This window comes from Mercenaria mercenaria, chromosome 2, assembly GCF_021730395.1.
Source record: "Mercenaria mercenaria strain notata chromosome 2, MADL_Memer_1, whole genome shotgun sequence".
Taxonomy (NCBI): domain Eukaryota; kingdom Metazoa; phylum Mollusca; class Bivalvia; order Venerida; family Veneridae; genus Mercenaria; species Mercenaria mercenaria.
This window is the reverse complement of record NC_069362.1, coordinates 54565400-54591642: the sequence shown is the minus strand read 5'-3', so window position 1 is coordinate 54591642 and position 26243 is coordinate 54565400. Positions and strand designations below refer to the sequence as shown.

At 37.5% G+C, this 26243-nt stretch overlaps 1 protein-coding gene across 2 annotated transcripts in view; it reads left to right on the top strand.

Moving 5' to 3' along the window:
* Positions 1-26243, top strand: part of LOC123563983 (eukaryotic translation initiation factor 3 subunit D-like) — a 224789-nt gene that overhangs the window by 100382 nt on the left and 98164 nt on the right. For both annotated transcript variants that reach the window (XM_053536644.1, XM_053536645.1), the window contains one exon: positions 15387-15469. In XM_053536644.1, the coding sequence (XP_053392619.1) occupies positions 15387-15469 (83 nt within the window). The remainder of the gene's footprint in view (positions 1-15386; positions 15470-26243) is intronic.

Below are 26243 nucleotides of genomic sequence, written 5' to 3'. Positions count from 1 at the left end.
CAGATTTTTGCTAAAAAATTATTTTTTCTTTGTCATACTATTAACATCAGAATATGAGTTTTTGTTTTTTAAACTATTTTAGAAATGCCAATTCAAGAAACAAAGATGACCGTGCCGGGAATCAAACCAGGACCGCCGCAGGTTTCAACCTTTCTGTGCTGCCAGCGCTTTGTTTGACAGTGTCTATATGAAACTTGGTCAGAATGTTAATCTAGATGATCTTTAGGTCAGATTCAAATCTGGGTCAGGTGGGGTCAGAAACTAGGTCACCAGGTCAGATCAAAGGAAAAGCTTGTTAACAGTCTGGAGGTCACATGTTTGGCCCAATCTTAATGAAACTTGGTCAGAATGTTATCCTTAATAAAATCTTGGATGAGTTTGATTTTGGGTCATCTGGGGTAAAAAAACTAGGTCATCAGGTCAAATCGAAGGAAAAGCTTGTTAACACTCTAGAGGTCACAATTTTGACCCAATCTTAATGAAACTTGATCAGAGTGTTATCCTCAATAAAACCTTGGACAAGTTTGATATTGGGTCATCTGGGGTCAAAAACCAGGTCACCAGGTCAAATCAAAGGAAAAGCTTGTTAACACTGTAGAGGCTGCATTTATGACTGTATCTTCATGAAACTTGGTCAGAATGTTAATATTGATGATTTTAAGGTCCAGTTTGAATCTGGGTCATGTGTGGTCAAAAACTAGGTCACCAGGTCAAACAAAGGAAAGGCTAGTTTACACTGTAGAGGCCACATTTATGATCATATCTTAATGAAACTTGGTCAAAATGTTAATCTTGATGATCTATAGCTCAAGTTCATATTTGGGTTAGATGGGCTCAAAAACTAGGTCACTAGGTCAAATCAAAGGAAAAGCTTGTTAACACTCTAGAGGCCACATTTATGTTTTTAGCCCACCATCATCAGATGGTGGGCTATTCAAATCACTCTGCGTCCGTGGTCCGTCGTCCTTCCGTCAGTCCTTCCGTCCGTTAACAATTTCTCGTTATCGCATCTCCTCAGAAACTACCAGGGGGATTTTGACCAAACTTTGTCAGAATGAGGTATTAGTTGTGTCCCCCTGAAAATCAGACTGGTTCAACAATTTTTGAGTGAGTTATGGCCCTTTGTTTATTTTTATAATTTACATAGATTTATAACTTTAAAAATCTTCTTGTTCAAAACAACAGGGCCTAGGGCTTTGATATTTTGTATGAAGCTGGGAGTCACATGGTTTACATAGACTTATATAGGGAAAAACTTGGCTTGAAAATCTTCTTGAAAATCTCCTAGGGCTTTGATATTTGTAATGAAGCATCATCTAGTGGTTCTCTACCAAGTTTATTCAAATTATCCCCCTAGGGTCAAATATGGCTCCGCCGCGGGGGTCACCTTGTTTATATAGACTTATATAGGGGAAAAAATTGAAAAACCTTTTGGCCAAAACCACAGGGCCTAGGACTTTGATATTTTGTATATGACATCATCTAGTGGTTCTCTACTAAGATTATTGAAATTATTCCCCTAGGGTCAAATATGGCCCCGCCCCGGGGGTCACATGGTTCATATAGACTTATATAGGGAAATTCTTTTAAAATCTTCTTGTCAATAACCTACAACATTCAAATTTGGACCACATGACATTGTATGGTTTTGAGTGGCAAGATGAACCTTAACATGAGTTGACCTTGATTTTGACCTAGTGACCTACTTTCACATTTCTGTAGCTACAGCTTTCAAATTTGGACCACATGCATAGTTTTGTGCACTAAAATAACTTTGACCTTGACATTGACCTAGTGACCTACTTTCACATTTTTGAAGATACAGGCTTCAAATTTGGACCACATGCATAGTTTCGTGTTCCGAAATGAAATTTTACCTTGATTTTGACCTAGTGACCTACTTTCACATTTCTCAAGCTACAGCCTTCATATTTTGACCACATGCATAGTTTTGTGTACCGAAACAAACTTTGACCTTTACATTGACCTAGTGACCTACTTTCACCTTTTTGAAGGTACAGACTTCAAATTTGGACCACATGCTTAATTCTGTGTTCCAAAATAAAATTTTACCTTGATTTTGACCTAGTGACCTACTTTCACATTTCTCAAGCTTACAGCCTTCAAATTTTGACCACTTACATAGTATTGTGTACCGAAATGAACCTTGACCTTAAGATTGACCTAGTGACCTACTTTCACATTTCTGTAGCTACAGGCTTCAAATTTAGACCACATGCATACGATTGTGTACCGAAACAAACTTTGACCTTGACATTGACCTAGTGACCTACTTTCACATTTTTGAAGGTACAGGCTTCAAATTTAGACCACTTGCATAGATTTGTGTTCTGAAGTGAAATTTGACCTTGATTTTGACCTAGTGACCTACTTTCACATTTCTCAAGCTACAGCCTTCAAATTTGGACCACTTGCGTAGTTTTTTGTACCGAAATAAACTTTGACCTTAAGATTGACCTAGTGACCTACTTTCAAATTTCTCAAACTACAGCCTTCAAACTTGATGCACATGCATAGGTTTGTGTACAAAGAACTTTGTCCTTGAAATTGATCTAGTGACCTACTTTCACATTCTCAAGCTATAGCTTTTGAATTTGGACCACATGCACAGTGTTGTGTACGGAAATGAAAATTTGACCTTGAGCTAGTCAATAAGTCTTGAAATTTGGAACACTCAAAAATGGCACATTGGTGGGCGCCAAGATCACTCTGTGATCTCTTGTTATCTTCATGAAACTTGGTCAGAATGTTAAACTTGATGATCTATAGGTCAAGTTCGAATTTTGGTCATGTCAGGTCAAAAACTAGGTCACAGGGTCAAATGAAAGGAATAGCTAGTTACCACTTTAGACGCCACATTTATGACCATATCTAAATGAAACTTGGTCAGAATGTTAATCTTGATGATAATTAGGTCAATAGGTCAGGTGAGCGATACTGGGCCTTCATGGCCCTCTTGTTTAACCCTTTCCCACATGGATACGTTTATCACCGTATCTATCAATTACCAAACAGAAACGTATTGACCCGTGTCTTATCAGTTCCCCGATAGAAACGTATTATACCGATTAACGGCCATTTGAACAGAATCGTTTTATCCCGTGTCTCATAATCAATCGCTTTATTTTCGTTTTTTTCCTAAAGAGACAAATTCCGGATGTTTACTAACTCAAAATATGGGATTTCGTCATCATTATTTACGTAAAGATCATGTGGTTACTATTTAAATTTATCGAGTACTTTGCAAAGAAAGACACCGGGTTTTTTTCCTACATGTGCACGACGCTACGTCATGGAAAATTACTGAGAAACTGCTTGCAACTAGCCGTTTTGCGGGGCTTTCCTCGTTCTAAAAATAATAACCATTTAACATCAAAGTATTTTTAAATGTGTTAGGTCATGAAGGTCACGCGTGATACATGCAGATTTCCCCTAAACAACAATTTGTGTGTACGATGGCTTGGAATTTATGGCCTTACATAACGGGAAGTGTTAATCAAAACAGAAGGACCGCGGCTTTCAAATATTTTATGACACCCCAAGAGTTAATTGCTGCGGAAGTCACCCGTGATGTACCGACGTTTGATCATCAAAATATTACGTAATATTTTCTTAAAAATATTTAATTTTTAGCACAAGAATACTGTAGTCAGTTACGAGTCTCGATCTCCACGATCTTTTTGCACTTTCAGAAATTTTACGATCCGTTATTTTTGTAGTGTTATTCAGTTTGATGGTTGTTTTTTTATATAAATACTTACCGATTCCGATTCGGAAGATAAGTCTATTAACTATAAATCAAACTTTCAAACATCAAAATGAAATTGTATATGAATTTCAATGTGAAAGTAATCCAAAACAGAATTTTATGCCTAAAAATATATATTCCCGTACTTTAACACTTTATATCTTCGAAACTCAAAGAGAAACTACAATAAATTTTGTATCATCGGAAAGAGAATTTAAATTGCTATAAACTTTATATTGACAAAAATAATGTCAAACTTACAGAAAATATTAAAATAATGACATTTTTAACATGTGTGTGTGTAATCACAAAATAATGCCAACACCTCTGTTCAGATAAGACAGTCACCTTTATCAGCCATATACCGATTATTGATTATTGATTATCACTTATCAGTGTTATGTAAAAGAGGTTACTTTGGCTTCTGTTCTGTGTGGTAAAGGGTTAAGATACAGCCTTGAAATTTGGATGACATGTAGAGTTTTTCACACCAATCTTAAAACTGACTCTCAGTGACCATGAATATGACCTACTGACTTACTTTCTAATATTTTAGCATCAGTTTGCCATTTTAAACATGTGGCTCATATTACTCAGGTGAGCGATTCAGGGTCATCATGACCCTCTTGTGTTAACTTTATCAAAGTGCACAACACATGTCGTTGGGTTCAAGGTCAAGGTTACATTTTGAAGTCTAAGGTCAAAAAGCCTAACTTTGTGTCCTCTATATGATTTTATTTCTTTAATTTTCAAGAAGTAAACAAATCAGCAAAACATTTAATTGTATTTTCTTGTAGTTTTTGAAATCGAAAGTAGATCGTCTGCTGTCTGGGAAACTACAAGTTTTCATGTAATGATTTAATAAAAGGTAATGTCACGGTAAACTTTAATGTCAGATACTACCGGATACTGCTAAACTGTCTCCGTATCATCACAATTTGTAAAACATATTGTTGAAACAGGAGATTTGGGCAGTATTTAGAAAAGTGTAATCGTATCCGGATATAATATTTTTGGATAAATATCGAGAAGCTGTTTTCTGAAATTTTAACATTCAAATAACAGACGTGATAGATATTATTGTAACAGCAATGATTTTAGAATTTATTTTGATAACACATACATATATCAGACTCTATATTCTACAGTCCAACACATACATATATCAGACTCTATATTCTACAGTCCTGGGGATATTGTAATAAGAATCTAGGTAATATTTAAAAATTGAAACATAATATTTTCAGTCAGAAAATGCACCAAAGGCTGTATCAAGGATCTACATTTTTAGCTCACCTGAGCTAAAGGCTCAATGTGAGCTTTTGTGAACACTCGATGTCCATCGTCAGTCGTGCGTCCGTCAACATTTTCTAAAAAGATCTTCTTGAAAACCACACCAAACTTCACAGGAATGATCCTTGGATGGTCCCCTTTCGAAATTGTTGAAAGAATTGAATTCCATGCAGAACTCTGGTTGCCATGGCAACCGAAAGGAAAAACTTAAAAGATGTTCTTGTCCAAAACCGCAAGGCATAGAGCCTTGATATTTAGCATGTGACATCATCTTATAGTCTTCTATCAAGATTGTTCAAATTGTGCCCCTGGGGTGAAAAGAGACCCCGCCCCGGAGGTCACAAGTTTTACATAGACTTATATAGTAAAATATTTTTAAAATCTTCTTCTTGTCTAAAACCACATGACCTAGGCCTTTGATATTTTGTATGTAGCATTGCCTTGTGGTCCTCTACCAAAATTGTTCAAATTGTGCCCCTGAGATGAAAAGATGCCCTGCCCCGGTGGGTGGGGGTGGGGGGGGTCCTCATGTTTTACATAGACTTATATACTGTAGGAAGAAAAAACTTTAAAAATCTTCTTTCCTGAAAATGCAAGGCCTAGGCTTTTGGATTTAAGTATGTTGCCTTTCCTAGTGTCTCTCTTCCAAAATTGTTCAAATTATGTCCCTAGGGTGAAAAGAAGCCCTGCCATGGGGGTAAAAGTTTAACATAGACTTATGTAGGAAAATAATTAAAGATCTTCTTGTCTGAAAGTTAAAGGCCTAGGCATTTGATATTTGGTGTGAAACATAGCCTGGTGGATCTCTAACAAGTTTTTTTTCAAATTATGCCCCAGGGGTGAAAAGAGGCCCCGCCCTGGGGGTCATTTGTTATAATTATTATAATTATGAGTTATATAAAAAAAAATACTTCTGGGCTGTGTCGAATCAGGTCATATTTCCTAGACTGTATAATTATTATTACCTGATGACCCAAGCGATTAGGGATCACTTGACTGTGATCTTGACCTACTGACCTACTTTCTTATTTTTAAAGATACAGCCTTGAAATTTGGATGACGTGTACTGTTTTGCACACCAATCTTAAAACTGTCTTTCATTGACCATGAATGTGACCTACTGACCTACTTTATTTTTAACCATTATTTTTAAAACATATATTAGGTTTAAAAACAGGATAGCCTAAATTGGTATCAATAGTATACTTGGTATAACGACTGGGCACTATATGTATCTAGTGGTATAGAGAAGACAAATATGTATATCTTTGGCATATCGGCAGGCATACTTGGCTTTCATACATGCACTATTGATATTCTTAGGATACAGACAGGCAAACTGTGTATAAATGATATATAGTCAGGCCATTTTTGGTATCATTTTTTGAAAAACCTCTTGCTCAAAACCGCAGAGCCTAGGACTTTGATATTTTGTATGTGACATCATCTAGTGGTCTTCTACTAAAATTGTTCAAATTATCCCCCTAGGGTCAAATATGGCCCCGCCCCGGGGGTCACATGGTTTACATAGACTTATATAGGGAAAAACTTTTAAAATCTTCAAATTTCTGTAGCTACAGCCTTCAAATTTGGACCACATGCATAGTTTTGTGCACTGAAAAAAACTTTGACCTTGACATTGACCTAGTGACCTACTTTCACATTTTTGAAGGTACAGGCTTGAAATTTGGACCACATGCATAGTTTTGTGTTCACAAACAAAAAATAAGAGGTCCACTAGGCAATGCTTCACACCAAATATCTAAGCTCTAGGGCTTCTGGTCTACATAGGAAAATCTTAAAAAATCTTCTTCTCAAAAGGCAGAAGCCCTAGAGCTTAGATATCTGACATGTAGCATTGCCTAGTGGACCTCTACTAAAGTTGTTCAAATCATGACCTCCGGGTCAAAATTGACCCCGCCCCAGGGGTCACTTGATTTTATATAGGAAAATCTTAAAAAACCTTCTTCTCAAAAACCAGAAGACCTAGAGCTTAAATATATGGTGTGAAGCATTGCCTAATGGACCTCTACCAAGTTTGTTCAAATCATGACCCCGGGGTCAAAATTGATTTCGTTCCAGGGGTCACTTGATTTTACATATGAAAATCTTCAAAAAAGTTCTAAAAATAAACCAGAAGGCCTAGAGCTTAGATATTTGACATGTAGCATTGTCTGGTGGACCTCTACTAAAGTTGTTCAAATCATGACCCCGGGGTCAAAATTGACCCCGCCCTAGGGGTCACTTGATTTTACATATGAAAATCTTCAAAAATTTTCTAAAAATAAACCAGAAGGCTTAGAGCTTAGATATTTCACATGTAGCATGGCCTAGTAAACCTCTACAACATTTGTTCAAATCATGACCCCCGGTATCAAATTGGCTCCACCCCATGGGGTTACTTGATTGTACATAGAAAAATCTTCAAAATTTTCTTAAAAAAAACCCAGAAGGCCTAGAGCTTAGATATTTGACATGTAGCATTGCCTAGTGGATCTGTACAAAATTTGTTCAAATCTTGACCCCCAGGGTCAAATTGACCCAGCTCCAGGGTTACTTGATTGTGCATAGGGAAATCTTCATAAATTTGCTAAAAATAAATCAGAAGGCCTAGATCTTAAAGCTATAGCTAAGAAATTTGTTCAAGCAAGCAACTCTACTCAGGTGAGCTATATAGGGCCATCATGGCCCTCTTGTTTAAGATACAGCATCGAAATTTTGATGACATACACAGTTTTGTACACAAATCGTAAAACTGAATTTCATTGACCATGAATGTGACCTATTGACTTTCTTAATATTTTATCATCATTTTGACATTTGAAACATGTAGCTCATATTACACAAGTGAGCAATCCAGGGTCATCATGACCCTCTTGTTTTTAAATAGCAACATACTGTTTTTCCCAAAGTTGATCTGTGTCCTTTGTCATGTAGTGGGGGCATCTGCGTCCCATGGACACATTTCTAGTTTATTTAGCTCACCTGTCACGAAGTGACAAGGTGAGCTATTGTGATCGCTTGTTGTGCGTAGTCTGTCCTCCGTCAACAGTTTCTAAAAAAAATCTTCTTCTTGAAAACCACTGGACAGAATTACACCAAACTTCACAGGGATGATCCTTGGGTGGCCCCCTTTCACAATTGTTCAAAGAATTTAATTCCGTACAGAACTCTGGTTGCCATGGCAACCGAAAGGAAAAACTTTAAAAATCTTCTTCTCAAAAACCAGAAGCCCTAGAGCTTAGATATTTGGTCCTCTACCAAATTTGTTCAAATCATGACCCCGGGGTCAAAATTGACCGCACCCCAGGGGTCACTTGATTTTACATAGGAAAATCTTTAAAAATCTTCTTCTCAAAAACCAGAAGCCCTAGAGCTTAGATATTTGACATGTAGCATTTCCTAGTGGACCTCTACTAAAGTTGTTCAAATCATGACCCCGGAGTCAAAATTGACCCCGCCCCAGGGGTCACTTGATTTTACATAGGAAAATCTTCAAAAAATTTCTAAAAATAAACCAGAAGGCCTAGAGCTTAGATATTTGGTGTGTAGCATTGACTAGTAGACTTTTACAAAATTTGTTCAAATCATGACTGACTCTGCCCCATGAGGTTACTTGATTGTACATAGAAAAATCTTCAGAATTTTCTAAAAAATAAACCAGAAGGCCTAGAGCTTAGATATTTCACTTGTAGCATTGCCAAGTGGACCTCTACAATATTTGCTCAAATCATGACCCCTGGGGTCAAATTAACCCCGCCCCATGGGACACTTGATTTTACATAGGAAAATCTTCAAAAAATTTCTAAAAATAAACCAGAAGACCTAGAGCTTAGATACTTAACATGTAGCATTGCCTAATGGACTTCTACAAATTTGTTTAAATCATGACACCTGGGGTCAAAATTGACCCCGTCCCAGGTCACTTGATTTTATTAGCCCACCATCATCAAATCACTCTGCGTCTGTGGTCCGTCGTCGTGGTCCGTCGTCCTTCCGTCCGTCCGTCCTTCCTTCCCTTAACAATTTCTCTTTATCGCATTTCCTCAGAAAATATCAGGGGGATTTTCACCAAACTTTGTCAGAATGATGTATTGGTACCCTAGTTGTGTCCTCCTGAAAATCAGACTTTTTAGTAAGTTATGGCCCTTTGTTTAATTCAATAATTTACATAGATTTATATAGGGAAAAACTTCGAAAATCTTCTTGTCTAAAACCACAGTGCCTAGGGCTTTGATATTTGGTATGAAGCATCATCTAGTGGTCATCTACCAAGATGATTCAAATTATTTCCCTGGGGTCTAATATGGCCCTGCCCCAGGGGTCACATAGTTTATATAGACTTATATAGGGAAAAACATTGAAAATCTTCTTGTCAAAACCACAGGGCCTAGGGCTTTGATATTTTGTATGTGACATCATCTAGTGGTCTTCTACTAAGATTGTTCAAATTATCCCCCTAGGGTCAAATATGGCCCCGCCCCGGGGGTCACATGGTTTACATAGGCTTATATAGGGAAAAACTTTGAAAATCTTCTTGTTCAAACCACAAAGCCTAGGGCTTTGGCATTTGTAGTGTAGCATCATCTGGTGGTTCTCTACCAAGTTTGTTCAAATTATCCCCCTAGGGTCAAATATGGCCCCGCCCTGGGGGTCATATTGTTCATATAGACTTATATAGGGAAAAGCTTTTAAAATCTTCTTGTCAATATTCTACAACATTCAGATTTGGACCACATGTAAGGTTTTGAGTGGCAAGATGAACCTTGACATGAATTGACCTTGATTTTGACCTAGTGACCTACTTTCACATTTCTGTAGCTACAGCCTTCAAATTTGGACCACATGGCATTGCATAGTTTTGTGCACTGAAAAAAACTTTGACCTTGACATTGACCTAGTGACCTACTTCCACATTTTTGAAGGTACAGGCTTCAAATTTGGACCACATGCATAGTTTCGTGTTCCGAAATGAAATTTTACCATGATTTTGACATAGTGACCTACTTTCACATTTCTCAAGCTACAGACTTCAAATTTGGACCATGTGCATAGTTTTATGTACCGAAACAAACTTTGACCTTTACATTGACCTAGTGACCTACTTTCACATTTTTGAAGGTACAGGCTTCAAATTTGGACCACATGCGTAGTTCTGTGTTCCAAAATAAAATTTGACTTTGATTTTGACCTAGTGATCTACTTTCACATTTTTCGAGCTACAGCCTTCAAATTTGGACCACTTGCATAGTTTTGTATACCGAAATGAACTTTGACCTTAAGATTGACCTAGTGACCTACTTTCACATTTCTGTAGCTACAGGCTTCAAATTTAGACCACATGCATACGATTGTGTACCGAAACAAACTTTGACCTTGACATTGACCTAGTGACCTACTTTCACATTTCTCGAGCTACAATTTTCAAATTTGAACCACTTGCATTGTTTTGTGTACCGAAATGAACTTTGACCTTAAGATTGACCTAGTGACCTACTTTCACATTTCTGTAGCTACAGGCTTCAAATTTAGACCACATGCATAGGATTGTGTACCGAAATAAACTTTGACCTTAAGATTGACCTAGTGACCTACTTTCAAATTTTTCAAACTACAGCCTTCAAACTTGATGCAGATGCATAGTTTTGTGTACAAAGAATTTTGTCCTTGAAATTGATCTAGTGACCTACTTTCACATTTCTCAAGCTACAGCTTTCGAATTTGGACCACATGCACAGTGTTGTGTATGGAAATGAAATTTGACCTTGAGCTAGTCAGTAAGTCTTGAAATTTGGAACACTCAAAAATGGCACATTGGTGGGCGCCAAGATCACTCTGTGATCTCTTGTTTTTCTTTTTGGTTAAATTTCTTCAATTTCTTGTCCTTAAGTGCAGTGATAACAGGTGAGCGATATAGGGCCATGTGTTTTTTTTTTCAGGACCTTCTCTTTGTTGTTATAATAAATAACTTAATTATAAAAAAATCCATATGAAAATACTGGTGCTATTGTAAAAAATTTGCTATGGCGGACATATATTGTGACGTTTTGGCACTCTTGTTTATATTAATAGTTGTGAAACTGTAGGTTTTTGTTATGCAAATTTTAACCCAAGTGTTTTATTATAACATACTATATATATATATATATATATATATATATATATATAATATTGTTTGTACGTCATTGACAGATATCAGTTCATTATGTTATTCTGCAGTAGAGAAAATTAGGTGCCTTCCAGTAGAGGATTTTGTATTGCATGGCAATACTTCATTCACTTCTTACTACTGTTCTTCAGTGAAAGACTCATTGATATATACTATCAAGGTCGCAGACTACATGTTCACCTAAAAAATGACACTTTTTCATTACTATGGCATCTTATTCTTTGTCACACTGAATTTTATGATTTTTGCTGTGAATCTGTAAGAATATTTCGAAAAACATCGATGAGAGCTGGTAACATGTTATTGTGTCATCGTTTATAGTTTGCAACGTATTCTGTTAGACTTCATAACATTATAAAGAATATTTACGAGCTTTATTTTTAAACTAGATTGTAAGATCATTACTGGCAACAATTAAACACCACCTAACATCTACACCTATAATGTAAGAAAGTAAAAGCAGTATGTTAAGTTTTAAAATAACTTCATTCCTTTAAAGTATAGTATACATGTTTTTATACGCCCGTTTGAACGGGCACGTATTATGGGAACGCCCCTGGCGGGCGGATGGGCGGGCTGGCGGCGTCCACAGAATTTGTCCGGAGCATATCTTCTACATGCATGGAGGGATTTTGATGAAACTTGGCACAGTTGTTCACCATCATGAGATGGAGTGTCATGCGCAAGAACCAGGTCCCTAGGTCTAAGGTCAAGGTCACAGAGGTCAAATTCAAGAATGACTTTGTCCAGAGCATATCTTCTTCATGCATGGAGGGATTTTGATGAAAGTTGGCACAATTGTTCATCATCATGAGACGGAATGTCTTGCGCAAGAACCAGGTTCCTAGGTCTAAGGTCAAGGTCACACTTAGAGGTCAAAGGATACAAGAATGAAAAATTCAAGAAAGACCTTGTCCGGAGCATATCTTCTTCATGCATGGAAGGATTTTGATGTAGCTCGGCACAATTGTTCACCATCATGAGAGGGGGTGTCTTGCACAAGAACCAGGTCCTTAGGTCTAAGGTCAAGGTCACACTTAGAGGTCAAAGGATACAAGAATGATAACTTTGTCCGTAGCATATCTTCTTCATGCATGAAAGGACTTTGATGTAGCTTGGCACAATTGTTCACCATCATGAGACGGAGTGTCATACGCAAGAACCAGGTCCCTAGGTCTAAGGTCAAGGTCACACTTAGAGGTCAAAGGATACAAGAATGAAAACTTTGTCCGGAGCATTTTTTCATGCATGAAAGGACTTTGATGTAGCTTGGCACAAATGTTCACAAGCATGAGACGGAGTGTCATGCGCAAGAACTAGGTCCCTTGGTCTAAGGTCAAGGTCACACTTAGAGGCCAAAGGTCAGATACAATAATGACTGTCCAGAGCATTTCTTCTTCATGCATGGAGGGATTTTGATGTAACTTGGCACAATTGTACACCATGATAAGACGGAGTGTCATCACTGGTCCCTTCTTTTGAATTACTTCCCTTTGTTGTTGCTATAAATAGCTTATATTGTAACTTTTTAATTACTAGTCGTAGGGAAAAATCAAGACCACTTTTCTGAAGTACAACATGCATGTTACATCCAATTCTGAGGTGTATTTTGAGCTATCTCTACCTGGTAAGGATTTTTGTACGGACTTGCAATTTTTTTCTTTTTTATGCCCCCGAAGGGAGGCATATAGTTTTTGAACCGTCTGTCGGTCTGTCAGTCTGTCCGCAATTTTCGTGTCCGGTCCATATCTTTGTCATCGATGGATGGATTTTCAAATAACTTGGCATGAATGTGTACCACAGTAAGACGACGTGTCGCACGCAAGACCCAGGTCGGTAGGTCAAGGTCACACTTAGACGTTAAAGGATAGTGCATTGATGGGCGTGTCCGGTCCATATCTTTGTCATCGATGGATGGATTTTCAAATAACTTGGCATGAATGTGTATCACAGTAAGACGACGTGTCGCGTGCAAGACCCAGGTCCGTAGCTCAAAGGTCAAGGTCACACTTAGACGTTAAAGGATAGTGCATTGATGGGCGTGTCCGGTCCATATCTTTGTCATCGATGGATGGATTTTCAAATAACTTGGCATGAATGTGTACCACAGTAAGATGACGTGTCGCGCGCAAGACCCAGGTCCGTAGCTCAAAGGTCAAGGTCACACTTAGACGTTAAAGGATAGTGCATTGATGGGCGTGTCAGGTCCATATCTTTGTCATCGATGGATGGATTTTCAAATAACTTGGCATGAATGTGTACCACAGTAAGACGACGTGTCGCACGCAAGACCCAGGTCTGTAGCTCAAAGGTCAAGGTCACACTTAGACATTAAAGGTCTTTTTTCATGATAGTGCATTGATTGGCGTGTCCGGTCCATATCATTGTCATTCATGCGTGGATTTTAAAATAACTACACATGAATACGACGTGTCGTGCGCAAGACCCAGCTTCGTAGGTCAAAGGTCCTAAACTCTAACATCGGCCATAACTATTCATTCAAAGTGCCATCGGGGCATGTGTCATCCTATGGAGACAGCTCTTGTTTTTATGCCCCCGAAGGGAGGCATATAGTTTTTGAACCGTCTGTCAGTCTGTCTGTCCGCAATTTTCGTGTCCGGTCCATATCTTTGTCATCGATGGATGGATTTTCAAATAACTTGGCATGAATGTGTACCACAGTAAGACGACATGTCGCGTGCAAGACCCAGGTCCGTAGCTCAAAGGTCAAGGTCACACTTAGACGTTAAAGGTCATTTTTCATGATAGTGCATTCGTGTCCGGTCCATATCTTTGTCATCCATGGATGGATTTTCAAATAACTTGGCATGAATGTGTACCACAGTAAGATGACATGTCGGGCGCAAGACCCAGGTCCGTAGCTCAAAGGTCAAGGTCACACTTAGACGTTAAAGGTCATTTTTCATGATAGTGCATTCGTGTCCGGTCCATATCTTTGTCACCCATGGATGGATTTTCAAATAACTTGGCATGAATGTGTACCACAGTAAAACGACGTGTCGTGCGCAAGACTCAGGTCCGTAGCTCAAAGGTCAAGGTCACACTTAGATGGTAAAGGTCATATTTCATGATAGTGCATTGATGGGCGTGTCTGGTCCATATCTTTGTCATTCATGCATGGATTTTAAAATTATTGGGGATGAATGTGTACCACAGTAAGACGACATGTCGCGCGCAAGACCAAGGTCCGTAGGTCAAAGGTCCTAAACTCTAACATCGGCCATAACTATTCATTCAAAGTGCCATCGGGGGCATGTGTCATCCTATGGAGACAGCTCTTGTTTTTTTTTCTTTAAACATTAACTTCCCTTAGTTGTTACTATAAATAACTTACATTGTAACTTTTTTATAATTGACTGTAGGGAAAACCGAAGACCACTTTTCTGTGGTACAACATTGATGTTACTTTTTGGGTGTATTTTAAGGTATCTGTACTTGGTAAAATTTTTTTGTGGACTTAGAAAAATAAAAGAATTACAATAATTTCTAAAAAAAACATTGTAAACAACTGCAAAATTAAAATTCCATTTGCAAATACAGGTGCTAGTGTAAAGAAATTTGCTGTGACCGGCGTATATTGTGACATTCTGGCACTCTTGTTTCTGGGTGAAATATAAATCAACTGTTGATGTACTTTAAGAGTAATGGGAAACAAAGAAAGTTATCTGACCATGTCCCTTGCTGATGTTTGTTTGAAGTCAAGAAATTGTTGTGATGTTGTAGGCATATAAAGCGGCATAGTAAAATAATTGTTTAGATACCGTATTGTGTGTTGTTGATAATTTGCTACACGATATTGTTGAGTCTTGTTGGAACATACCTGTCCTTGAGTGTCTAGGTTCATATTAAAAACATTCAAGTTACATTTCATGATACACTGTATCATGTTAAATGATCACAGTTGATTAAGGAAATTGCTGCCATTGCAGTCCATTTGCCCATGCTTATAAGGCAGATTGGGTACCACTTAACAACACAGTTTTACTTAAAATGGAACATGCAGCAATGCCAAAATTATATTGGACAAGGGATACTACTTCATTGGGCTTGATTGTAAAATTATGGAGTAGTTAAATTAAATATTTTTACAACTAGGATTGACAGAAAACTTTACAAAATGTTTTATTTGTACAGGGAGAAGAGAAACATTCTTTTGAGAAGCCTAATCCATTTATCCAGGAAGATGAGGAGAGCCAAGTTGCTTCTGTAGGATACAGGTAACCAACATTTGTTCAATTCTGCATTACTTGAATCTGACGGTATATGCCTCATTGTGACTGTTACTGGAATGGGAAATCCAAGGTATCTTTAATGTTAAAATGATATATGCCTAAAGTGTAGAGGTACATGCTCAACAAGACTTGTCTGGATGCTTCACAGTTTATGTATTTTTAGTCCACCATCTATTCCGATCACTGCGTTCGTGGTTCACCGTCCATCTGTCCTTCAGTTGGTTAACATTTCTCGTTGTCGCATTTTCTCATAAACTACTGGTGGAATTATGACCAAACTTTGTCAGAATGATGTATTGGTACCCTAGTTGTGTCCCTACAAAAATCAGACTGATTCAACAATTTTTGAGTGAGTTATGGCCCTTTGTTTATTTTTAGCTCACCTGTCACATAGTGACAAGGTGAGATTTTGTGATCACCCTTCGTGCGTGCGTCCGTCCGTCGACAATTTCTTGTCTGCACGATAGTGGTTTCATTTATGATTTTATTTTAACCAAACTTGCACACAACTTGTATCACCATAAGATCTCGGTTCCTTTCTTGAACTGGCCAGATTCCTTTATTGGTTCCAGAGTTGTGGCCCCTGTAAAGGCCAGAATTAGCTATTTTGACCTTGTCTGCACAATAGCAGCTTCATTTATGATTTGAATTTAATCAAACTTGCACAAAACTTGTGTCACCATAAGATCTTGGTTCCTTTCTTGAACTGGCCAGATCCCGTTATGGGTTCCAGAGTTCTGGCCCCTGAAATTAGCTATTTTGACCTTGTCTGCACAATAGCAGCTTCATTTTTGCTTTGATTTTAACCAAACTTGCACACAGCTTGTATCACCACAAGATCTTGGTTCCTTTCTTCAACTGGCCAGATTCCATCATGGGTTCCAGAGTTATGGCCCCATAAAGGTCCAAAATTGGCTATTTTGGCTTTTGCAGCCATATAGAGACTTCATTTATGGTTTGATTTGATACAAACTTCCAAAATATCTTCAACAACAATAAATCTTGGATTTCATGACAAATCTGTCAGATCCAGTCGTAGGTTCCAGAGGTATTTGATATCTGATTACCGCCCTTGATTGTAATCAAAATGGACTTACTTGAAATTTCATTATTGACATTACTAACATGGACTGATTTTATGTCAAATTACCTCCCTTTATTTCAAATTAAAATGGGTATATCACCGTTACTAATGAAGATACTGATCTGAAATTTCATTAATGTCAACAGATGGACTTAGACAATCAGTGAAGATACATATTGACTGAATTTATGACAAATTACCTCCCTTTATTTTTTTATCTAAATGAATACACCTTAGCAGCTTCTAATGAGATTGGTTTGAAACGATCATATCATTTTGAGCAATGGTACTCAGGTGAGCGATACAGGGCCATCATGGCCCTCTTGTTATAATTTACATAGATTTATATAGGGAAAAACTTTGAAAATCTTCTTGTCCTCTACCAAGTTCCTCTACCAAGTTTGTTCAAATTATTTCCCTAGGGTCAAAAATTGGCCCCACCACAGGGGTCACATAATTTATAGACTTATATAGGGAAAAACTTTGAAAATCTTTTAGTCCAAAACCACAGCGTCTAGGGCTTTGATATTTTGTATGTGACATCATCTAGTGGTCCTCTACTAAGATTGTTCGAATTATTCCCCTAGGGTCAAATATGGCCCCTCCCTGGGGGTCACATGGTTTACATAGACTTCTATCGGGAAAAACTTTGAAAATCTTCTTGTCCAAAACCACAAAGCCTAGGGTTTTGACATTTGTATTGTAGCATCATCTCGTGGTTCTCTACCAATTTTGTTCAAATTATTTCCCTAGGGTCAAAAATGGCCCCACCCCGGGGTCACATGGTTTATAGACTTATATAGGGAAAAACTTTGAAAATCTTTTAGTCCAAAACCTCAGTTCCTAGGGCTTTGATATTTTGTATGTGACATCATCTAATGGTCCTCTACTAAGTTTGTTCAAATTATCCCCCTAGGGTCATATATGGCCCCGCCCCATGGGTCATATTATTTATGTAGACTTTTATAGGGAAAAACTTTAAAAAATCTTCTTGTCCATAATCTGCAACATTCAAATTTGGGCCAAATGTATAGTTTTGACTGGCTAGATGAACCTTGACATGAGTTGACCTTGATCTTGACCTAGTGACCTACTTTCACATTTCTGTAGCTACAGCCTTCAAATTTGGATAACATGCATAAGTTTGTGTACTGAAATACACTTTGACATTGACATTGACCTAGTGACCTACTTTCACATTTTTGAAGGTACAGGCTTCAAATTTGGACCACATGCATATTTTTGTGTTCTGAAATGAAATTTGACTTGATTTTGACCTAATGACCTACTTTCACATTTCTCAAGCTACAGCCTTCAAATTTGGACCACTTGCATAGTTTTGTATACCGAAATGAAGTTTGACCTTGAGATTGACCTGGTGACCTACTTTCACATTTCTCAAGCTACAGCCTTCAAATTTGGACCACATGAATAGGTTTGTATACTGAAATAAATTTTGACATTGACCTAGTGACCTACTTTCACACCTCAAGCTAAGCTTTCAAATTTGGACCACATGCATGGACCACATGCACAGTTTTGTGTACCAAAATGAACTTTGACCTTGACATTCAAAAATGGCTCAACGGTGGGCCCCCAGATCACTCTGTCATATCTTGCATCAATATTCATTAACAAAAGTAATGATTGGTCAGTTTAACTTTTGAAGAAACAGTCTTAATTATGTCTCCCACCACACAGTGGTGTGGGAGACATATTGATTTACTCCAGTCTGTGTGTTTGTCTGTCTGTCTGTCTGTCACAAAGCTTGTCTGCACTCTGAGTCGAACATTTCTCATCCTATCTTCACCAAACTTCAACAAAATGTGTCTGCCAATAAGTGCTTGGCTAAGTTCGATAACTAGCCAAATCGGCCTAGGCACTTTGGAACTATGGCCCTTGAATTACCAAAAATGGACCATTCGTATAGACTTTCCAGAGAAACTAGTCATTTTTCATTGGGCAGCACTGTTACAAAGCTTGTCTGCACTCTAAGTATAACACTTCTCATCGGATCTTCACCAAACTTGAACAAAATGTGTTTGACTATAAGACCTCGGCCAAGTTCGATAACTAGTCAAATCCGCTTAGGCACTTTTGAATTATGGCCCTTGGATCCATTCGTCTAGACCATCCAGAGAAACTAGTCATTTTTCATAGGGCAGTTGTGGGAGACATGTGCTTTTCTCAAAAGCATCTCTAGTTTTTAATTTTTACGCACCCGAAGGGAGGCATATTAGTTTTCAACTGTCCGTCTGTTAGTTCGTTCGTCACAACGTTAACTTTTTGCATGAAGGCACTTTACTCGCGAACCACTGCACCCATGACCTTTAAACTTCACATGCTGATAGTACTTATTGAGTACACCACCCCTATTGACTTTGGGGTCACAAGGTCAAGGTCACAGGGGCTAACATTAACTTTTTGCATGAAGGCACTTTACTATCGAACCATTTCACCCAGGACCTTCAAACTTCACATGCTGATACATGCTGATAGTACTTATTGAGTACACCCTTACTGACTTTGGGGTCACCAGGTCAAAGGTCAAGGTGCTGCGTTGTACCCCCACCCCCCCCAGACACACACACCTTCCACGTTCCCGATTTCTTACTTGATTGTGCTCTCTTAAGGACATATGTCCTTTTAAGTGCAAATGTTAAACAGCAACACTTGGTGCCAAACTACTTGAATACAATATTTTGTTCTAGTTACACTTCAAGGTCACATTTCAGATAACTCCATATAATTCTGAAATCTAAGCTTTTTACACATTAGTCACGATCAACATAACATACATTTATTATGTACATTTAAAACATTCATATTCTGTTAAATTGTTCTTGACTTATAAAATTCTTTTCTTCTTATTAACATCCTTAACTTTTTGCCGGATATATTCTTTTGCCATTCCTCACCACAAACCCTTTCAGCAGGGGATACCAATTCATCGAATTTGCTTGTTTTAAAGCTACGGCAAAAAGATTTGGACCAAATGTATAATTTTTGTGGCGGGCCTCTGCCGCTTAGTTAACACTCACAGTTCAAAATGTCTCATCACGCGGAAGATCGAAAATTGAAGACAATCGGAATAACACATCAAATTGAAGCATACTAATTCTTGTAAAACAGATAGTTTAATGAGAAGAAGGTTAGTGTTAACTGTGTGATGATTTTTAAAGTATTTATATCTGTATGGTAAACCTGTTTTATACAGTAATAAACCTGTCAAACTATTTCAAGAACAGAACTATTTGACTTCCTGGAATGTCATTGGACAAAACCAAACAACACACAGTGGCAAAATAGTCCACATTTTCATTGTTATTACACCGTAAAAATGCATTTGATGAAGTTTGTATATTATCCTACCTTCTTGCATTTTACTAAGAATAAAGAGCAAGATCTAGGCGAATGATATTTTTTGTTTTAATAGGTGTTACCGGACTTCTTTAATTATTGTTGTTTATGATGCCATCTTGCTTTTGTGATAGACTCTTCCACACGTTAAATACTACGTATTAACGACTGTTACAACCCAAGAACTATGACGCGCCAGGTATGAAATTAGTGAAAGATAACAATCGCTGATTGGCTGAGTGTATATATCGATGTAAACATCACACAAAAAATAAAGTAATACATAATTCAGTATCCTTAAACCCAAAAAGTTGAATGTGTTAGAAAAAATAAATGATGAAGATACATTAGTAATTTGACCCACTGGATATGGAATGTCATTAATTTCTGAAGCTTTGCAGAAGATTTCAATTAATTATACCTAATTACAATTCTATTATCAATACTAGATACCTGTGTAGAAAAAGAATGATTTATATTAAGTTACCAGTAGATCTAGATTTCTATACCTATTCTACAACATGGACAATATAGCTGACTGGAAGGGCTTATCAGTTGTGTTATTGTTAAAAGGTTTAACTTGTTATGTTAGGTGACTGAACAGATCCTTTCAGGATTAATTAGACAATGTACTATATGCATTCAATTAGCCTGGGAAGCCATTGATAATATATGTGCTTTATCAGAGGAAATCATACCTAAAGATGCCATTTAATCTGCGCTTAATATGTGTTAATTGGCCTTCATTGAGTTTCTGATATTATCAACGGGAAATCTGAAGGAGTTTCCAAATTTCGTACATTACTAGATCTGAATTAATATATCGTCTTGACAACTATGATGCAAATTTAAGTTTAAACTGACATAATTTAAAGTACAACTTGCTGGAAAAGCTATGGGAGGTACAAACTGAAATTTGTCTATGGCCCGGAAATGTCCGGAAACCTTCAGAAGTACACGATTCCTATCTGTCTTTTCCGTGAGAATTCCATTTCTATTTTTAGCCATGGATTATTATTTACAGAAGTTATCGTTCTTTATCAAACACCCGCATATTTCGGGTGTAATACAAGTGACGCTTCAGTCGGAAAACAGGTTTCCCCAGGCTGTCAATTTGTAGGTAGAAAAATGTTAGAAATTGTCAGGCTGATTTCCCAGGCTAGTTTCCATACCAAAAAGCAGTAAAAACAGCAAATTTTAATACGTGTCCATAACATAAAGTTTGGCAGTAATTAAGTTTTAAAGCACTAGGAATAACTACAAAAATTAGGAAACACGATAAGCTAATAGCATTATTCCGCAAAGCTACTGATGCTTATTGATAAGTGGGTGCTAAGATGATGCCATTGTGTTATCACCATCGTACCATCGCATTTTCACCATCATACCATCGCTTCTTGATGGTCATGCGCATTGGTACAGTATATGTGCCAGTAAAATACAGGCATTTTTCATCAACTAAAAAGTTTTGTTTCTTTAAATCTCTTGTTAGATGATATTATCGCTATATCAGATGTGCATATTATCTTCATATTCTGGTTGAATGATTTTTAGCTCACCTGTCACATAGTGACAAGGTGAGCTTTTGTGATCACCCTTCGTCCGTCGTCAGTCCATGCATCAGTCAACAATTTCTTGTCTGCACGATAGTGGTTTTATTTATGATTTTATTTTAACCAAACTTGCACACAACTTGTATCACCATAAGATCACGGTTTCTTTCTTGAACTGGCCAGATCCCATTATGGGTTCCAGAGTTATGGCCCCTGAAAGGGCCAAAATTAGCTATTTTGACCTTGTCTGCACAATAGCAGCTTTATTTATGATTTGATTTTAACCAAACTGGCACACAACTTGTATCACCATAAGATCTTGGTTCCTTTCTTGAACTGGCCAGATTCCTTTATGGGTTCCAGAGTTATGGCCTCTGAAAGGGCCAGAATTAGCTATTTTGACCTTGTCTGCACAATAGCAGCTTCATTTATGATTTGATTTTAACCAAACTTCAGGCCTCCTAGTGAAACCTTTAAAACCTTTAAAAACCTTTTATTTCAGAGCAAACCTTTAAAACCTTTAAATCTTCTGAAAAAAAACTTTAAAAGGGCCAAATAGCCTGTAACTTTCACTCAAAACCTATATTTTTGTTCAGACTGCTTGCCGTGCCAGTTTAAAGCAAGTAATGGTTATACTACTGTATTTCTTCCCCCCTTTTAAGTGTTGTTATTAGGGTACTGCTTGTGTATCATTCATCTTGAGTTTTTCAGAATGCTGTTGTGTTCACCAGACCACATACATGTAGTAAATACCTATATATATTATGTGTTTTCAACGAGAATTCCAACAAAAATAGCCTTTATTTACTCTTTATTATCCCCCGACGAAAGTCGGAGGGATATAGTTTTGGCGTCGTCCGTCCGTCCTTCCGTCCGTCTTTCCGTCCGTCTTTCCGTCCGTCCGTCCGTCCGTCCGGAGCCATATCTAGGAAATGGTTGGGAATATTTATTTAAAACTTCATATACATGTTCACCACAATGAGTTCTTGCGGCCCGTCAAGTTTCAGTCAGATTGCCCAAGTAACACCAGAGTTATGGCCCTTAGAAGTTTCTAGTGTTAACTATATAGGGTACTATAAATATGGCAATTTCTGCATCATAACTTTTGATATATTTGACCTAGAACTATGAAACTTAAACAGAATTTAGATCACCATAATGTGGTTGTGTACACACAATTTCATTTGGATTTATTTGTAAATTAAGAGTTATTGCCCTTTAATTGTATAAAAATCCACATATTTGTACATAACAAACTTAACATTTGGTACAATTTCATTAAATTTCTTTCATTCTTTTCCATGAACATTTATTGTAAACATGTGAAGTTGTGTACCCACACCTGGTCACCCCCTTACCTTGATCACACACCTCCCCCCTTATCCCCTGACCCCCCCCCCCCCCCCCCCCCAACCCCCCCACACCAAAAAAAAAAAAAAAAAAATCATTCCTTATTTTAGATTTTTTTCAAACAAACTTCATATACATGTTCACCACTATGAGGTTATGGGGCCCATCAAGTTTCAGACAGATTGCCCAAGTAACACCAGAGTTATGGCCCTTAGAAGTTTCTAGTGTTAACTATATAGGGTACTATAGATCTATAGATATGCCAATTTCTGCATCATAACTTTTGACATATTTGACCTAGAACTATGAAACTTTAACAGAATTTAGAGCACTATAATGTGGTTGTGCACAGACAATTTTGTAAGGATTTCTTTTTGTAACTTCAGAGTTATGCCCTTTAATTGTCTAAAAATCCACATATTTGTACATTACAAACTTACCATTTGGCAGAATTTTATTAAATTTCTTTCATTCTTTTCTGTGAACATTTATTATAAACATGTGAAGTTGCGCACCCACACCTGGTCACCCACTTGCCTTGGTCACACCCCCTCCCCCCCCCCCCCCCCCCCCCCCCCCAAAAAAATTTTTTTTTTTTTTTCATTTCTTATTTTAGATTTTTTTCAAACCTTCCAAGTTGTCCCATTCCCCCCCCTCCCTTCCCCCCCCCGTCATGCCCCCCACTGATCATGCATCCTCTGCCCCCCCCCCCCCCCCCCACTCCAACTTCACCCTTTTACCTTTTTTTTTTTTTAATTTTTAATTTTCAGTCAATATTTATAATCACCATGTGAAATTTTGTTTCCTCTCCCATTCCCCTGCACCCCCACCCCCTAAAAAAATAAATATATACATATATCTATATATAGATATATATATTCCATTCCTTTTTTTTTTTTTTTTTTTTAAATGTTCAAACCTTCAACATGTTATGTTGTGACTGCACAAACCTTGCCCTCAGCCGTTTCAAGATATCTTACCTGTGTTCTCTTAAGGACATCTGATCTTTTAATGTACATGTAAAACAGCAACACCTGGTGCCAAACCACTCAAAGACAATATTTCATTCCCGTTAAACTTCAAGCTCACATTTCAATTAACTGCATTTAATTGTAAAAGCTAAGCTTATTACAGTAAGCATATCCCATTCAAAATAAATTCTTAAGTCAGGATCAAAGTATCATCAGGGCCCTCGTTTGCCGATTTTTGGGGCCGAAATTCGGCCCCGTTCCCCCCTCGAAATAGTATGCTTTTTTCCCCCGAAGTATAAAAAAATTCCCCCTCGAAAGAAAAAAAAATCAAGAAAAAAATCGATACCCGATAGTCTTAGGAGCGTCTCGTAACTTAATGAGCCTGATAAAATTTTACTCCTTCCTCTTATCAGTCATTTTCTACAGTGAAACTATATCCACGATAAACACGTGTATTCAAAATAAACACACGCGGTCATGCCCTCCTGCCTTTGATCTTCTGCTAAATTCCCGCTCTTTATCATGTGGACATGCCACGCTGATTTTTCTTTATCAGCAAGTTACGTCACGGCGAGTGAACATAGGTAATGAGAATCAATGAAGTGTTAACATTAATTGATAAAGCGGTACCCGTATTGAGCCTGCATACTGTCAAAAAAGGCGCCAATTATTAAATTATCGTAATTAAGCGACCAGCTGATTACCGAGCATGTGAAAAGTGTCCTGCAAGATTTCTTCATGCAAACTTTAAATTAGCTCATTGTTTAATGATTGTACCTTAATATCAACGAGAAAATCCACAAATTTAAATGGATTTGGAAAGTAAAAATAAGTTTAGAATGTCCGTTCACGATTCTAATTACACCCGATGACATATGCAATTTTTTCAAAATTCACTAAAAAAACTTGACTTTCAATGCAATTTTTAATGAAAAGTAGCATCATTATTTGAGGAACTATCTCTGGTTTACCTTAGTGGACCAAGTTTACTGGCAAAAACAACATTTCAGACGACATTCCAAAAGTGTACCAGTATCCGGATAGTACGTTTTTGGATACATTTTTACAGTGTTTTAGCACTTTTCTGCTAACAAACAAAAATATTGAAGAAAAACCTCATCAAATTAAAATGAATTTTGATAAAAATTTATTTACAATATGAGATTATATGACCTGAAACAGAAATTATTATTATGTTATTATGCTGTAACATGTTCTTGGTTTTAGTAGCTATTAATTACGTAGTATTACTTTATAAGAAAATATAGTCAATTGTATCGATGTGTTGGGGCAGGACTCTTGTATTTTGAAAAAGGACCCTTCAAAATTTGGACCCAAGGGTCCTGGGACTCTTGGGTTTCCAGGTCTAGTGGCACCCCTGGTTTTACTGATCCGTATAATACACGCATTTTTCAGTTCCCGAGATGCGTTTATGCAAAGTTACTTCCCTTTGAAAAAAAATGTCGCATAATGCACATCATACCGTAAAAAGATCACGGATGCAACAGGGCCGAAATGCGCAAAAAAGATTTGCTTTTTAAGCAGCATGCTCTCAAAAAAAACAAACTACTGTCACGGACACCGCTGTTTCATCAGTGCCAGACATGCACAATCAGGTAGATACGATGAAGGGAAGCCCTGCTCCGGCTGCTGCTGAGACAATGTCCGTGGATACTGCTAGTGCTACCGATAATGACGACATGTGAACCTCGCTTGGATATCACATAACTGATTTAATAAAAGAAAATAAAAGTTGCCTGTTTTTAATAGATTATGTTCTGTACAATACTTCAGATATATTCACATTAGTTTGATATCTGTAATACTCAATTGACCTTAATTTAAGGGGTTATGATCAGATGTCATATCTCCAGAATGAATTCCCCCCTCCCTTGAAAACGACGCGAAATTCCCCCCTCCAAGGGCCCCGGCCCCAATCCCCCAAAATGTAGAGAGGGCCCTGATCATACATTTATTATGTACTCTTTAATTAAACATTTGTTTTCTGTTAAATTGATTTTGACTAATGAAATTATTTGCTTCTTATTAACATCCTTAACTTTTTGCTGGATATATCTTTTTGCCATTCCTCACCACAAACCCTTTCGGCGGGGGATACCAATTCATCGAATTTGCTTGTTTTTTAATATTTTACACTAAAAGGCCTTTATTTACATAGATTGGAGCCTTTATAAAAACCTTTATTTTTGTTCAGGCCTGCTAGGAGGCCTGAAACTTGCACACAACTTGTATCACCATAAGATCTTGGTTCCTTTCTTGAACTGGCGAGATTCCATCATGGGTTCCAGAATGACGGCCCCTGAAAGGACCAGAATTAGCTATTTTGACCTTGTCTGCACAATAGCAGCTTCATTTATGATTTGAATTTAATCAAACTTGCACAAAACTTGTGTCACCATAAGATCTCGGTTCCTTTCTTG